This window comes from Ciconia boyciana, chromosome 9 (genome assembly GCF_034638445.1).
Source record: "Ciconia boyciana chromosome 9, ASM3463844v1, whole genome shotgun sequence".
In the NCBI taxonomy this organism is placed as follows: Eukaryota; Metazoa; Chordata; class Aves; order Ciconiiformes; family Ciconiidae; genus Ciconia; species Ciconia boyciana.
In genome coordinates, this window is record NC_132942.1 from 24,723,157 (window position 1) to 24,739,199 (window position 16,043).

Genomic DNA, 16,043 nt, shown 5'->3' on the forward strand with positions numbered 1-16,043 from the left:
CAGGCACAGGCAGGGGAAGCGACTTTCCCAGAAGGGCCAGGGCTTGCTCCAGCTTCCAGCTCCCACCACCAAAGGCTGAACCCTGCAACAGGCCCGGTGTCCCTGCAGGATCCATCCAGATGACCGGGGGGTTTGGATCCTGAAAGACACACAAGGCTCTTGCATAACAAACTGCCAAATTCAGGAGTAGTTAAAACGCCTCTTTATTAATATACAAATCTAGCAACACTTAAGCCAACCAAAATATTAAACAAACTAAAGCATGATATAAATACAGCATATATAACAACATGGCCTCAGTGGAGAGCAGCAAACTCACCCTGACTTGTGCGCTTGGGAACAACCGTCCATGTCCTCCACCACAGGGTCTAGCCATCAGAGCAGCATTGTCTCTGCTAAACCCCTTTGAATCCAAAACCGGCAGAAGTGAGACCTCTCAAAGGCAGACCACCTGGCGCAAGGTTTTACAGTTTAACATTTCTACAACTCCAGATCTCAAAGGGATTAAAAAGCATCCCCGTGCTGCTAGAGATGATCCGTTGGCACCTGCTTGCCGAGACCCCGTGAGGGGAGAGGGAGATGGCTGTAGTGGACAGGGAACCACGCTACTGAAGTTGCTCCTTGCTCTGTCCCACCTCAGCTACATCCACTGCACAGCATTCACAAGCGTAAGGCACTAAAAAAAACGTTTTCACAGGTTCAAACTTCAGTTGTTCTTAAAGTTTGGGCAGTAGCACAATTCAGAAGCCTCCCAGGCCTTTAAAATCTGGTCTCAGGAGATTGATAAAAGCATGAAGGGGCTGTGGACAAGTGAATTGGTGCACCTGATAACCAGAAGCAATGGTGGAGAAGGGACATACTGGTGTAGTTCACAAGATGGCAGTCTCTGCTCGGGAGACCTCCACCAGGTACCTGTCCAAGAAGCGGGGAGCCCTTCTCCCACAGAGCTCAGGTCTCCTGTAAAACTGGTGATGCCGGGAGCCGTCATGTGTGCACAGCTGGGAACAGAGCAGAAAGTGGCAGAAAGAAAGCACATTGTCTCAGGAGCAGCAGCAAGCTAATCTGGGCCAAAAAGGGTTTTCCTCAACTTCTCCCAAAGATGCAGGAAACGTTACCATCAGTCAGCTGCCTGCCAGGTGGTCTGGAAACAACTGCACCCACAGCACAGGCATGCTCCTTTCCCCCAGGCATGGCTTAGGCCGCTTCTCTGGCAGAAGCATGTATTGAGCAGGGACGTGCCCGGCTGCAAGCCCGACCACAAAGTGCAGGAGAACCCATCAACAACTTCAAGGACATTAATCTGCCTCCAGTTATACTGGAAGAAAGGTGTAAGTGAAATCTGTCCCACTATGGGAAAAGCAGGGAAAAATTATTTGTAGTGTGGAAGAAATCTGAGCGGTGCCACGGTGAAAGGCAACAGCGTAGGACTTTTCTCCGTACCTACAAAATGGATCATGCCCTAGTTGGGATGGCTGATGACTCCCAAGTATCTGCTCTGCTTGTAGCAGGTGTCAAGCATCCATGTGGGAAGATCAACTGTTACCAGCATTGACAAATCAATAAATATTAATGTGAACACCTTTCTTCGGTGCCTCTTTCATTATAATTTACCACTCCTCTTCATGGAGATACCTTATTCCAAACAGGCAATATCTCTGAACAAAGTAAATCAGCGTCGCATGTCATACCTGCAAAGCAGCGCTTTGATGTTTGCTATAATTCAGAAGCCAGCCTGACATCGAGAATCCAGCAGAGCTTTGAGACAAATGGGAGATGAGAAGTCTCAGAGCCACCTCAACAAACATTATGGGCAGCAGAAGATCCCCTCTGCTCCTGCTTCTCCTGACTCCTGCCTGCAAATGTCAGCTGGTACAGCAGGGAAGCGTTCAAGCAGAGAATTTTGTTTCCTTTAATGCAACAGGACACTCAGAGTACTCTACACCAGCCCAGGCTTCTTTCTTTAAAGAAAGAAGAAAACCCATTATAGCATGAGTGATACAGTGAATAAATCCATTTCTGGGGGCGGGGGGGGGGGAGGAAGGGAAGGTGTCAGCACAGACAGCTCTACAGGCATGGGGGCTCCCAGATCATTTAGTTTAGTTTGATACAAATTCCAGCCTCAGACCAAGCAGCATACTGCAATAGCAGCTTCCACCATCCCCAGTGCTTGCTCAAAAATATCTGCCAACATTTGTGTCTGCTCTGTACACTCAGCACACAGCTCTCCAGGAAGAAAATCAGATGGCAGGCACAATCAGTGCCCAAACACCTCACCTAAAGCTTTAAGGCATTTACAACTATTTAAAGTTTTTCCTCCCTCAAATGCAAAGACTGCTCTTGCTGAGGGCTATAAGCACGCTACAATCATAATGCTTAAGGAAAGTTTAAAGTGCAAAGAAAATTTTCAAACACTTTTTAGAGAAAGCTTGAAGTCACCTGATGACATTAACCCCTCCTTCCCCAAGTCCTGGTCCCTGACTGATTTTTTTTTTAACAAAAATACAAACAATCAGTTAAGGAAAAGGTAGTTTTAAACAGAAAAGTATCCTGAAATGGGCGGAAATCAACCTGACCAAGTATTATAAAATCATTTGGGAAGACAAATCTGAAGGTTGTGAACGTTTTGTTGGATGTTATCAGCAGCTAAGTGTTCTGTTTGAAATAAGAACGACTTCTGCCCTTGCAAGCAACTTCCTCCCCCCGCCCCAAACATGGAAACTACCTTGTTTTTATAGATTTCTTCCCAAAACGTAGCCAGAACACTTTGGTTAAAATGTGCTGGAAGGACAAAGTTAGCCCCAGCACGCTGATGTCGGTGCTGTACAGTTAGACACCACTTGCAAGAATGTGCCAGAGACAGACAAGTGTTTTGAGCAATCTGGTGTGCACACTCCCCACCTCTTCCGTGCGGCATGGTTTCCTTCATCGGAACAAGAAACGATAAAGGGAAACGTATGTTGCAAAACGAGTGCCACCACTGCTCTTGCTTCCTCGATAGTGCTGTCCTGATTCTGTCCAGAGCCATTGCTATCACTCAGCACGTGTCCAGCACTAAGGCTGCAGAGGAAGATGCTCCCTGAGCTGGGAATCAGGGCTGATCAACTCTTCAAGGCTGGGCTTAAGTGGTTGAGTAATGGGCAAAGGACCAAATCACTATCACACCTCTCCTTCCACCTCAGCTCAGCTGCTCTGCCATCCCCTTGCCTGTTTTCATTTTGCACGCCTCACTCTCTGATGTGCAAAAGGAACTAATGTGCTCAGTTGTCTGAGGAAGGAGATTGGGAAGCGTTAAGGACAGTGGGAAAATCCTGGCGCAGGGAGAGGGAGGGTTAAACGATGTAATATACAGCGGCCACAAACCTGCCTGAGGCTTTGGATGTTGGTATCTGCACCAACTAAGAGCTGAAAAGCTTAAATCAATGCAGAGAGACAGATCTAGAGCGAACCCGGCCCAGATGATGAAGCACTTGGTGGCACCAAGAGAGGAACCTTGCGCACGAGAGGTCCTACAGCAGCACAGGCTGGAGGTGTTGCAGGAAAAGCAGTAAGATTGGTGGCAGCTTGAATGCAACAGCAGAAAGGAGGAATCCAGGCTTACACCAAGACTTGGAGATGCAGTGCAAGTTTCACATAGCCTCCCCTCCTTGCCACAAAATAATAAGAAGAAACTCTCCAGCAAGGCACATCAAATCCAGACACTGGCATCAGCACAGAGAAAACAAGAAGAAACTAGGTCTGGCAAAGACAGATGTGAAAATCACTATAACACACCCTCCTGAAACAGAAAACATCATTCCTAAATAGACTGCTTTAATTTTATCCTCAGATCGTTAAATATGAACAATGAAGTCCCTCTTCTCTAATACCATTTTTACTCAAGCCTTTCAGTACTCACTCAAGGACTAACAAAACATAAGAACTTAGGAAAGGACACAAAAAGGTAAGACAACAGAAATGCCTCTGGAGAAATCATTTAATGGAAGAGGCTGCCACACAGGTTCCCCACAGTACAGACGACACTTGGGCAAGCAAGTCCTTCCAGCACATAGGAATGCTGTACATTTAGATGGATTCACCACTGCCACGCCAGCAAACCCACTCAGATGTTGACTTCTGGGGTAAGAAAAAAACAAGCCTACAAGTGGCCAAGTGCATGCCACCCACAGTGGTGTATCTCCCCACACGCCATGCTTTCCTTACCATTTGTCACTGGTGGGTAATAAGTTTACTCTAAAATGGGTTATGCTCAACCTACAGTATTTTAGCCAAAAAGAGAAAATAATTTATCATACTAAACTCCAGTTAACTTCCCTTCAAGTGTTTCTCTTGCAAAGTTGCCTGCATGAACAAAATCTACAGGAATGTTCCCATTCTGGACAGCAAGACTCAGAGAACTGATAACACCCTTGCAACTGCTACGCACAAGGTGCACAGGGCGGACCTGCTGATGCTGCTTCAGCACAGAATGAGGCTGTTAGCCCTTTCGCTGCAGAGGAGGGGGATGCTATTTTAGTATTTCCCATCCAAGGTTCATAGTCTTACCATGCAGAATGAGAACAAACTGCCATTCTCAGCAGAAAGCATTTTAAGGCAGTTTTAAGGATGAGAATCATGATGTATAATTTTATAGTCCACATTATTTACCATCTTAGATGCTAAGACTGTGTCATAGCAGCTTCCAAGATCTGATTTCTAATTTTCTAATTTGAAGTTGTACTAAAGGTGGTAACTCTTGAACTGGTTTTGTTGTTCTTTTTTTAGGCACTCTACTTTTAGTCATCAGATAAAGGGATTAGTCTCTTGCATCACCATTTAATACCTCTGGAAGAAAACATGACACTAGAAGGACCTCCCTCGGTCTCGGTACCTAGCACTATTTTAAAACATGCTATCCAATTGTCCCCTGGATGGGTATTCAAGTTGGTGAAGGCAAACTATTCTTTAACATTATAAGGTTAAAAATAGCTCCCAAAAAATAAATCGACTAAGCCTGAACAGCAGCCAAAGACTACAGATTTGGATAAGAAACAAGAATTAGAATTCATAGCAGGGAAAGCCAGAGTAGGCATTAATGAGCTGCAAGACTGACAATTATCAAACCACCTATCTCTAAGTCTCAAAGAGCAAACATAACATTACAGACAGTGTTGCTATATCTATTGGCATGATGGAAAATTATTTTCACTCTCTATTTTTGGTATTGCAAAGTCAATAGATCTAGACATAAAATCAACCTAAGCAGACATAATGACAAAAGTAGCTCATAACACACAATTTTATTGTTAGAACTGCTGTGGGAAGAGACACCCGTATCAAAAGTTGTCTGAGGAACTAACAGGCACCTATAAATTAGGGAAAAGAAAACATAATCACAAGGCTGCAACTTAAATGATACTTCAGGAATGAGCAGTTGGTAAAGGACGGCATGCTGCTAACTTTCCAGTTTGGTCTTAACTAGTTCTAACTCTGCAGAGTACAAACTGAATGGTTCGAGCTAAAATCTCTCTTCAGGAGTTGCATTAAGTACTTTAGCTCACCTCAGCTCTATACTTTGTCTTCCCCTGAAGAAGTATCATGCCTCACCAGTGATGACAAATGGTCACTGAACTCTAATGAGAAGGGCTGCTCTAAGATACAACCTAAGTATCACATATAAACCCTTTGTTTGGTCGAACGCCTGTTTCCCTGGACAACGAAGGCACAGCAACATCCCATAAAACCAGTGGAGGGACAACAGGATGGACAAGTATTTTTGAGTGACCTGGTGCACTACTCCCAGGTGACAGGCTCGTAGACCAGAGGTCCTCCTTCGTATGCACATCCAGCACAAGAATAATGGAATCGCAGTATCCCTCTATGCAGGAAAGACATGCAAGAAGCGATTGGATTTTAAACTATTAGTTGCCTTACGAACCTTTCATTTAAGCAATTAATCCTGACAATCAGACAAAATTTTAATTCAAAGATCAATAATAGTGGAATTTGGAATAAATTACAATCTCCGCCTTCAACAGCCATGCAGGGTAATCTCAGCTGCAAGATCCCAAATAGCTGTCCTACTATGGTCACTACATTTCAGAGACTGGGGAATTTTTGCATGTCAATTTGAAAGTAAGTTTGAAATCTTTGAAGAGGTCACATGCTACAAAGAAATTCACCATTCACAAAGAAGAGCATGCTCGAAGAAGTGACATCCATGTTCAGCCTACTACACCACATGCTCAAATCCTTAATTCTCTTACACCCTTTCCTGACTCCTAGGTTTCACCCTGAATGGGGGAGGTTGCTCTGATAACCTGCTTTAAGGTATAAAGGTTTTGGACTTTCACCTTTGCTGCCTTAGGGCCACCCAACTCCTTTTGCATGCTGAGAACACCTGGATCATGAACTGGCAGACCACAGACTCAACTGAAGGCATGACCTGAAGCAACTTAAGCAGCCGAAAGCAAACTTAAAACAAGAGCCAGGCAAAGTTTTGAGCTCATATTTACACTACCGATGCTCACCATTTAACTGGAAAAGAAAGTGCCCAAAAAAGGTTCTAGACCACAGAGAAAGTGTTCATCATGGCTGATAGGGCAGACATCAGTGCAAGGTTGTGTTTGAACTCCGGACAGAAAGATGCTGGAGCAGAAAGACCACGACGAGTATGCAGGTGGCAGAGGCAGGGAAAACGTTTAACAGATCTTTTCAAGTAAATAAAGAGAATTTTTGCTTTTGATTGTGCTCACAATGGGAAGAAGAAAAAGATGATGATGTAAATGTGTGCAATACAATTCAGCATCCCTCCACTTTACCATTTACCATCAGTGTTTGAATCAGCACATTTTGACACTTGAAGGGGTGAATCCCAGCTGCACTGTCTGAGGCATCTGTATGAGGAGCATGATGCAAAGAGCTTTGCTGAAGGAAAGCAATTTATAATCCCACTGCCACACTCCCTTCACTCCCTCTATTCAATCCCTCTTCAGATGAGGTACTACCAAGAGAGAGAAGAAAGAAGTGCTACAGATTTGAGGAGAAAAACAGAAGACGACAATTTGAGTCCAGCAGGAGCTGTTGAGATGCTTTCTCACCACCAGAAGAAAAACCAGTGTTTCTTGCAATACTTCCAGCACCACAGGTGAGACAAATGCTGGGTCTTTTCCTCTAATTTCAAAATAACCACGGGCAGCTAAAAATACAAGATGTTGTCCCCTTCTGCTGCTCAAGTTCCCCAAACCAACACAAGTTTTACATGAAACTTTTGTTCGCTGCATAAACCTTGCCAGATGAGCTTGACTGAGTCACATAAACAAAGTGAAAGAAAATGCCCAAAGAGACTGTATACTGTGCAGCTGAAACAGAAGCAGCATTTCAACACTGCTATAAACATTAAACACTAACACCTGTCCATCCTTGTTAGAAATCAGTATTTTTGCTAATTAAAAAAACCCCAGATCCCATTCCTTTATAGAAGTGAAACACCCATGTTGATCTTCAATTATATTTACAGAAAGCCATTTAGTTTCTGTGACCCCACACAAAAAATCCAATCCCAACAACAAACTTACCAGTGCTACTGTCATCTCAATGATATGATGATTAAATCTACTTGACTCTCTGTTAGGGGAAAAAAATGGTGGACAAAGGGGGGCAGTGACAGGCTGGACTATACCAAAACCTGCCTCTTGGCTGCTGCTCACACAACGCTATGTCTCATGCTAGTGAGGTAGCTGATCATTCTATTGCTGTGTGCATTGACACACTGACCCCTCTACAATGTGGTATGTGGAGAGCAGGGTGAAGTCACAGCATTCATCTGAACTACAGGCAGCAAATACCTGCTGTCCCATGCCTTATGCTGGAGAGGAGAGAGGAAGGCTGTAGTCCTCAGGGGTTCACCTGAACCCTTCCCATCACCATAAGGCTAGGGCCTCTGGTGGGGTTCATTCCTATACAGGCTTCCCATGGACTTCTGGATGCATGCTCAGCACTGTGCTTCATCCATTGGGACATGGGGGAGCCTGGCAAGCAAAGGGTTGAAGGACGGAGACAGACAGGGTTGAGAAAGCTTGAAAATTAAAGTTTTAAAATATACAAAATGTAACACACTGGGAAAAGTTTAAAAGTTGCAAGACAAGAAAGGAAAAGAAAGAAATATATGGGGTGAGGAGAAAGGACTGGAAGATGGTGGGAGAAGACTCCAGCTTGGGAAAAGGAGCAGGTCAGGTCTAGTCAGCACTACTCCCTCTGGTAGCCACTCAGTTCCACCTCATCCTTGCGGCGACGGTGCGTGAAGAGGGAGCTGAAGGGGTAGAGCTTGGCTTTGGCCTGGAAGCGCTGCCCAGCAATGTCGATCTCATACTCGCCCTGGTTGATGAAGTCAGTTGTTACCACCAGCTCTTCTCCTGTCTTTTCGTCAAAGTGCTGCACGAAGCCGAGGCAGACGTGGCGCTCCAGAGTGTAGCTGTAGGCACTGCTGGTGGTCTTGCCCACGTAGCGGCCATTGCGGAAAATGGGCTCCCCCCACCAGGGCCAGAGGTCCATATCTGTGTCATGGTCCTCAAGAATGAACATGGTAAAGCGCTTGTACACACCGTTCTGCTTCTGTTCCAACAGTGCTTCCTGGCCAACAAACTGCATTCCCTGTGGAGAAAAGGAAGCATCAGCTGATGAAAGGAACATGAACTGTAACAGCTGCTGAGTTTCAGCAGACGAGCTTACTGACACAAGGTGAATTTGTGCTTGGAACTCATGCCCTATCAAGACAGGCTGCTTCTATAGGCAAGAAGCCCAGCTCAGACAGAAGCTTTCCTGTCATGTTTGTTGTTCCAGATGTTAAAAAGACACAAAAATATTTGTGAAGCGGGCCTTTAAAAAATTCATTCTAATTTTCACTGTAGTGAAAACATGTCACCATTCTAGTTTTTGCCATTTTTCTGGTTCCCGAAGTCTACCATGTTTTATAAACCAGAGGGAAACTGTAACAACATATGAAATTTGTGTCCCTAATCACTACATTCCCTTCTCTGAATTATTTGATACAAGCATTTGTTTTGGCTCATGCAAAGATGTGAGAAAGAAGGCAACAAGGAAGTGACAGAGATGGCACCTGCCACGCCACCACAACAAGCAGGATACAACTCTATGCTGTTCTATGTTTTAATAAAAATAGAGAACTCCCCTGTTTTAATAAAAATAGAGAACACCTGGTCTTGGCACCTATCCTCATATTTAACTTCATTAAATGCCACTTGGTGCACAGGCTGGCTTTTGCTTCATCAGATTGGGAAAACAGCTGGGAGAAATAGGAACTCTGGCCATCTGTAAGGTACTCAGCACCCTCACTATACTGAGCATTGCACACATGAGCAACACAGGGCGCTACACAGATCACTGGAAATGCTGCCCAGGAAGGAAGAAGGCAGAATATTTTTGGTATTTCTAGCACCTTTATGAAATGCAAGAATATAGGTTATAGTTACACACTGCACACAGCCCCATCAAAAAACTGATATATCTACCCACTTGGGTGGAAGTCTTTTCAGTTCAGTACTGGTCTCTCACCCACCCCTGCTGCAATAGCAGACCCCACTGCAGGAGGTGATTTCAGTTTTCCACTGTACCTTTTCCAGCTTGACCTGGAATTCGCGTCCACACTCCATAGGAGTAGTAAAGGCATCCAGATCCTGGCCCCAGAATGCAAAGAACTTCTCAATGCGCAGGCTGCGGAGCGCATAATAACCGGCATTCCGAATCCCATACTTCTGTCCCATGTTCATCACCTCGTTGTACACGTGAAGGGCATACTGCAAAGGAAGGGTGAAACACAGAGCTGCAGACAAACACCAGGAGAAAGCAACAGCATCTGACATACCACCATAGATGTTACTGTGCCCTGCCTCCAGAGCACAAGAGGTCTGCCTGACTCAAATGCTATACAAAGCAGGGAAAACCACCCCGGTGCCTGCAGGCAGCTTTTCCATGGTACAGACCAGACATTCATTACTCTGAGTCAACCTGGAAAGTGTTTCTGATTATGCATGCAAGCAATTCTTTTAATTAGCTAAGGCTACAGTGCACTCTTACCTCTATGGGGATATAAAGCATGAATCCAGGTTCTCCTGTGTGAGTGATACTCATCACACGGATGCCATTAGCATAGCCCACGCTCATCTCCTGCAGAATCAGAGGGGATGAAATAATCCAAACTGGAACACCGCACAGAGATCCAGAAGAAGCACAATGCATAACGCAAACCACACTGGCCAGCCCTCTCCCCTTCCTCACTGCAGTTCACCACCGGCACATGCTTGTGAAGAATTTAAATTTAAATAGTGATACCACGTTATCCAGACTTCTTAATCACTTCATGACACTTGGCAATAAGCCTTGGAACTAGGTCAGGAAAGGCTTATATTCTAGATACAAGACAGAAGTTGAATGGCAGTTATCTGCCTAGCCTTTTAATGTGACAGGAGACAATGACTCCTGAACCACCGATCCCAGCTGCCCCTCTAACAGCTTCATAATTGATTATATTAAATATGCCAAGATATCAAATGGCACTAAGTCTACAGTGAGTGGAATATTGAAAACAAATGCATATTAACCTATATATTTAGCAAGCAGAACCCAAAGAGAAATAGTTAAAGTGAGCCTAGTGAGTACATTACCAACCCAGCTCAGTAACTGCACTAAATCTATATGTAAATCTAAATTCCCTTCTAATTACCCAAAACGTAATTCTTCCCCTCCTTCCACACCTGCTTCGAAAAACCTAGCAGGGTGAGGAGGAAGGAAGCACAGTCACATACCTTGCAAAAGAGAGACGGAAAGTGTTCTGGAGTTATCGGGGCATATGACAACTCTGACAAGACATCCACAGCACGAGGGCCGATCAGATTAAGAGCTAAAGAGGGAAAGATAGCAGTGTTAGGATGAGACTGAATAGATCTTGCCCGGAGTCTAACTTGCATATATGCATGCCCCAATTTCTAAAGTCTTAGTGTTTATTGAACTAATAGGTACATTTACATTTAAGAATGGAGGAAAGAGTCATCAAACTCTCTCTCCTGACAGTCCACAGGAAAAGAAAGCTTCTCCCAGCTCATGGCTTGCTTAGAAGGAAGTCTCTGAATTGCTGTTTTCATCCAACTGTGTGGAAAGGAGACCCAGCCACCACTCTAGACACCTTAAACAATTAATTGGCATGCAGCACAAGACACCATTTGTGATTTCAGGCCATATAAGGAGGTCTGCTTTCAGTGATTTCTTACCTGTGTACTTCCAGGTCACGTCTTCCATGGTCAGGTTGCTGTCATCGGGCAAGCGGTTCTTCAGCCAGGCCCAGCAATGGACTTGTTGGTCAGTAGGGGAAATCATGAAGAAGCTGGAACAGACAAATTGAAACGAAGAAACAATGAATGGGCAGCCACAACATGATTCAGTTCATTCTTTGTCCACGAACTCCTGGAGCCATTCAGCAGCTTCCAAGCTAACAGGAGACCAAAACAAGCTGGTTTGTGAAAACCACAGCTAAAGTCTCTGGATCAATGCCATCACATCTGTCACGACAAGAAACCCTAGCCTTCCAGCATTAGCAGTAGTCTGGTGACAAGTGACTAGAAGGAGAACACAGGCAGTTCTACAGAAAGTTCAAAGCATATCCCAAAAGTCACAATCATTTTGCAGAAAGTATTCACAGCTCTTCACCACCAGCGATTCTGTCTACTCTGACAGTCAGAAGAGTGCTTGGTTCACACAGCGATTTCTTGTTTCAGCAAAAGTCTTTTCACACACAATGGTGGTTATTATTAACAGTTTCCAGAAACAGAACTCCACTTGATATGTGAAAATGAGCTACTTGTTGTGTAAGTCTCTTTCATATAAACTATGAGTTAAAGTACATTATTGACAGAGATAACATCTGCAGAAATGACTAGGCAAGGAGGAAAGCTACTGGTTTCACACAGAGAAGAACAATACTTTTAAGCAATACATTAATGCAGACAGAACAGGAAGAGAAAGACAAGCTGTTTCTAATTGAAAGAGCAGCAAAGAATGCTTTCACACCAATACAGTGAAAGCACACATAGAAAATGGTCCAGAGAAATAAAACCAACATTCAGCTGGCACATGCCCATGAAGAACTTTTCAAAAATGAGAAGGTTTTTTTATTAAATGCCAAAGAGAGCCCAAACTGCTGAGTCTAAGGATGAGATCCTGCGATCATGTCAGTTTGCGCCAGAGAGCACAAAGAACTATAAGAGACTGCAGAGCTGGGAATTAGAGTACCCATACTGCAATGAAAGTTGAAATAATTGAAAAGTAGTATTTTCAGCATGCAATTCCAATGAGGAGATTGGCCAGGAGCCAATGAGAAACTGTTTGGTTTGTGCTTTAAATGATTACCTAAATCAATAAACTCTAATGACTGCTGAAAACAATTTGTCTTTCAATTGAGAAATTAAACATCTGAAGGCCTAACATTTTGTAGAAATCTATGTTAATCTGTAGTCCCAGAAAAAGGCATATTTCCCCCAATATTGGTAAATTCAGGAGCTCCCTCTCATTTGGGTTACTGAATTAGGAACATAAGTGGAGAATCAAGACTTTTTTCTTTACAGAGGGGAAAAAAGTTTATGATCTCCATTAAGAGGTTTTTAAAGACTCTAACACCCAAAGGGTGATGGATAAAGATGCTGTCTGCATACCTACCTGCGTTTGCTCAATCGTGCTATGCTGCAGTCATTCTCATAACCTCCTTTCTCATTAAGCATGCCTGTATGCACAACATGCCCAACCGGCACATCCAGGTCATTTGAGAAGAGGTACTGCAAACTCTCCAGGGCCTGGTCTCCTGTGGACTACATGAATTGAAAGGGAGAGAAAGTCAGACAAGCTGTCTGAGCCATACAAATCCACTGGGGCAGTTTAAGATCACATCGACGTCCTGGCCCAAATTCTTTCAATTCGTAATGATAGTGACACTGATGTCTCGAGCATAATAGGATACAATGGTGACACAGTGCCAGAAGTGAAATTCTATTTATAGACTAAGCTGGTATTTCTATAAACTGGGCCGTCCACAGACAAAAAGTAATGTATGCTAAATATTGTGGCACAACCTGAATTTGATCATACAGCTTCACTTCCTCTATCTATCCTCAATAGGACACACAGAATTTTGCAAAAGCAGCCAATAATAAACTAAAGGCCACCTTTACCAGGCTGATGCTTTGTCAATTCCTAGATACTTACGCTTATTTCAAACTTAGTAAAAGACGACATGTCAATGACACAAACCGCTTCCTTACAGCACTTGACTTCGGAACCCACAATATCAAACCAGTCTGGTTTGTAAAAGGTTTTGCTCTGATCCAAATCCAGCAGATCTAATGTAAAGAAGAATCAAAGGGATAATTCATAAACTGGATGAACTAAGATCTTACATAGACCAATAGGGATGCAGTAGGCAGAAGAAAATACGATCTCACCTTTCCCAGGTGGGACAAAATACTTGACTCTCTCAAATCCATGCTTCTCCATCCATCTAGCTCCCTGAGCATCCAGACGGTCGTACAATGGTGAAGTACGCAGCTGCCTGCCCGTCTGGAAGTCCCAACGGGGAACTTTCAGATCACACATGAGGGCTGCAGTAGTCACAAAGATCGATTATTAGGCAAAGTGATTATTTTTATCTGAAATTTTCTTCCAGATTACACACTTAGTAATATCTGAACCTCAAAACAGTTCTGACTTTCTTTTTCCATTTTTGGAAATTGGCAAATCTGTTTTCATCCATTTATAGCTATTCAAAATCTGAGTAACAATATTTGCACAGAACGCCTATATTTATAGATACTTATGGTCTCATGACAACACTGTCAAGATAACAAAAACTCTCTATTTTTCATGAAGTCATGTTGACTAGCATTAATTATGCCTGATTCTTCCCTGACAGTGCACTATATCAGACACTTATCATTTTGACAATACTAATGCTGGGGTAGGCAGCCCACAGCTACCAAGGATCATGTAATTCAGCTTCTTAAATATTGGCCGCTCAGCCTTTTCTAATTATTGAAGCTTTTTCAAATGGCTCCTGTACCTTTTCAGCCAATATAGAATATTTTTATTTAGAAAACAAGTTACCCTAATAAATATTTAGCATCCTCCCTGGCTACCAGGGGGGAGTAATAACTCAAGGATGCTTGAATACTTCTTTATAAATGTTAAGTTTCTATGTAGGTCATAAACTGCTTAAAACTGAAGATAAGCTGAATATTTCTTACTGAATGCTTTTATCATTTTTGCCTCATACCCAATGATTTAATGATTTTATTGGCATTATCTGGTATTGGTACTCCTGAAAGAGTGGGTAGAGGGAAGAATAGATTAGAATGGGAACATAACGCCACAGAAATTGAATACAGTACTTATCTTGTAAAAACTAGAGTGATTCTGTAGCTATCAGATTCAAGATTTGTATTGGAAAGCAACTGCCAAATAATGCCAAGAGTATAAAGTGATTTTTCTGGGAGGAAGGCGAAAGCATAAAGTTTTTATTTTCTGGATATAGCAGGGCTAAGAGGTTTACCCAACTTCTCTGCTTTCACCTGAACACGTTTTTAGTTTAGACTTGGTATTCAAATAATCATTCCTGTTTTGCAACTTGTGGAGCACTTCATACTTCTATTTGAAACTTGAAAAGAAGTTGTCCACAATATCTCAGGACAGATAATCAAACAATAGGAGGAAACCAAGTATGGCTTTAGACAGGAACAATGGCATCTCATATCTATTCTGCAAGGTATTTATCACAAACTTTGACAGCAGAAAGCAGAATATGTCTATGAAGTCTTCCTGAATGATATAAGATAACTGGATCACATACTCGTAAGTTGGAAGTGACGGTATTTCCACACTGTAACGATGTGCAAATAACAACAATGTTTGAGACAGCGTAATATTCCCAGTTAAGACCTCGGTATTGTTTTATCAGGCTGGAGTTCTACAAAGATAGGCACAAATTTCCCCATACCAGAGGTGAAGCACAGAAATAGGAGAGCCACGGTACCGACAGCATTTCTTTAAGAAAAGTTAGTAAGAATACCGCTAATACAAAAAAATCCCATCCTTTCCTTTCTCCTGGGAAGAGGCTGCATTGCCACAAAGGAGGCCAGGAAGAAGTAAAATGGTTCTCAGAGAGATGACAGAGGAGATACAGTGTAGCAAAGAGGAAAATCTTGGACATCCTGGCCAGCACTGAATGCAGAGACCTCACTTACGCATTACTTCCATCACACGGTGACGGAGGAAAGTGCGACTGCTCTGAAGGGTACCAAAACGTTTCAAATCCAGAGGCCAGACATTTTCTGATGGATATCCATTTACCATCCACTCTGCCAGGTACCTGATGGAAGAAGCAAAGAAAGACTGAGATATCAGCCAATGTCTTAAGGGAAACAGTCTAGCTTTGAAGTCAGAAGAAAGGCAATTTGGACATGACAATTTCTTGCAGTAGGGAGAGAGACGACAACTAACATGGTATTCTAAATACTAGCAGAATCTGGAAGGTTTCCCTTTATAAAAAAACCCATCCACCAGATTTCCAAATTACTAATTTCCCATTAGGATGAAACATACAGGGCAGCAGGAAGTTAAGGACAGGTGATAAATTAAGCCAGAGCCTGGACAGGTAGCCTGGCTGACACTGTGTCAAGTCCTTGGGCTATGCTACAAAAGGAGGTGCCTAGTATGTTTAGGTTGGAGTTAGGAGGCTGACTGCTTTGTCATTTTTCAGTACCTGGTGTAGGCTCAGCCACAAACCATCAGTGACAGCATTCATTTCAGCACGAGGTGCCAGCCAAGTTATGTTTAGCTACACTTCTAGCAGTGAAGGAGGAAGGCATGCTCCAGAGCTAAAGGACAAAGGCAGCTCAGACCAAAGCAGAGCAGAAGGATCTGTTCACAGTCAGTAAACAGAAAAACAAAGGGGTTTGAGACTGATCATTAAAAGTTACATTAGCAAGCTAAGCTGCTTATCTTGAGGCTGT

General features: G+C 43.3%; 1 protein-coding gene across 5 annotated transcripts in view; it reads right to left on the reverse strand.

The window, feature by feature from the left end:
• Positions 1–202: 202 nt before the first annotated feature.
• The window catches only part of PDPR (pyruvate dehydrogenase phosphatase regulatory subunit), a 28,574-nt gene continuing 12,733 nt past the window's right edge, over positions 203–16,043 (reverse strand). For 4 of the 5 annotated variants that reach the window (XM_072872226.1, XM_072872227.1, XM_072872228.1 and 1 more), the window contains 9 exons: positions 15,276–15,400; positions 13,482–13,637; positions 13,246–13,379; positions 12,703–12,851; positions 11,262–11,374; positions 10,800–10,894; positions 10,072–10,161; positions 9,609–9,791; positions 203–8,628 (listed from right to left, as the gene is read on the reverse strand). In XM_072872226.1, coding sequence (XP_072728327.1) covers positions 8,224–8,628; positions 9,609–9,791; positions 10,072–10,161; positions 10,800–10,894; positions 11,262–11,374; positions 12,703–12,851; positions 13,246–13,379; positions 13,482–13,637; positions 15,276–15,400 — 1,450 coding nt within the window. In that variant the 3' untranslated portion in view covers positions 203–8,223. Of the gene's footprint in view, positions 8,629–9,608; positions 9,792–10,071; positions 10,162–10,799; positions 10,895–11,261; positions 11,375–12,702; positions 12,852–13,245; positions 13,380–13,481; positions 13,638–15,275; positions 15,401–15,793; positions 15,952–16,043 lie in introns of all 5 variants that reach the window. The other variant, XM_072872229.1, reaches the window with a different exon arrangement.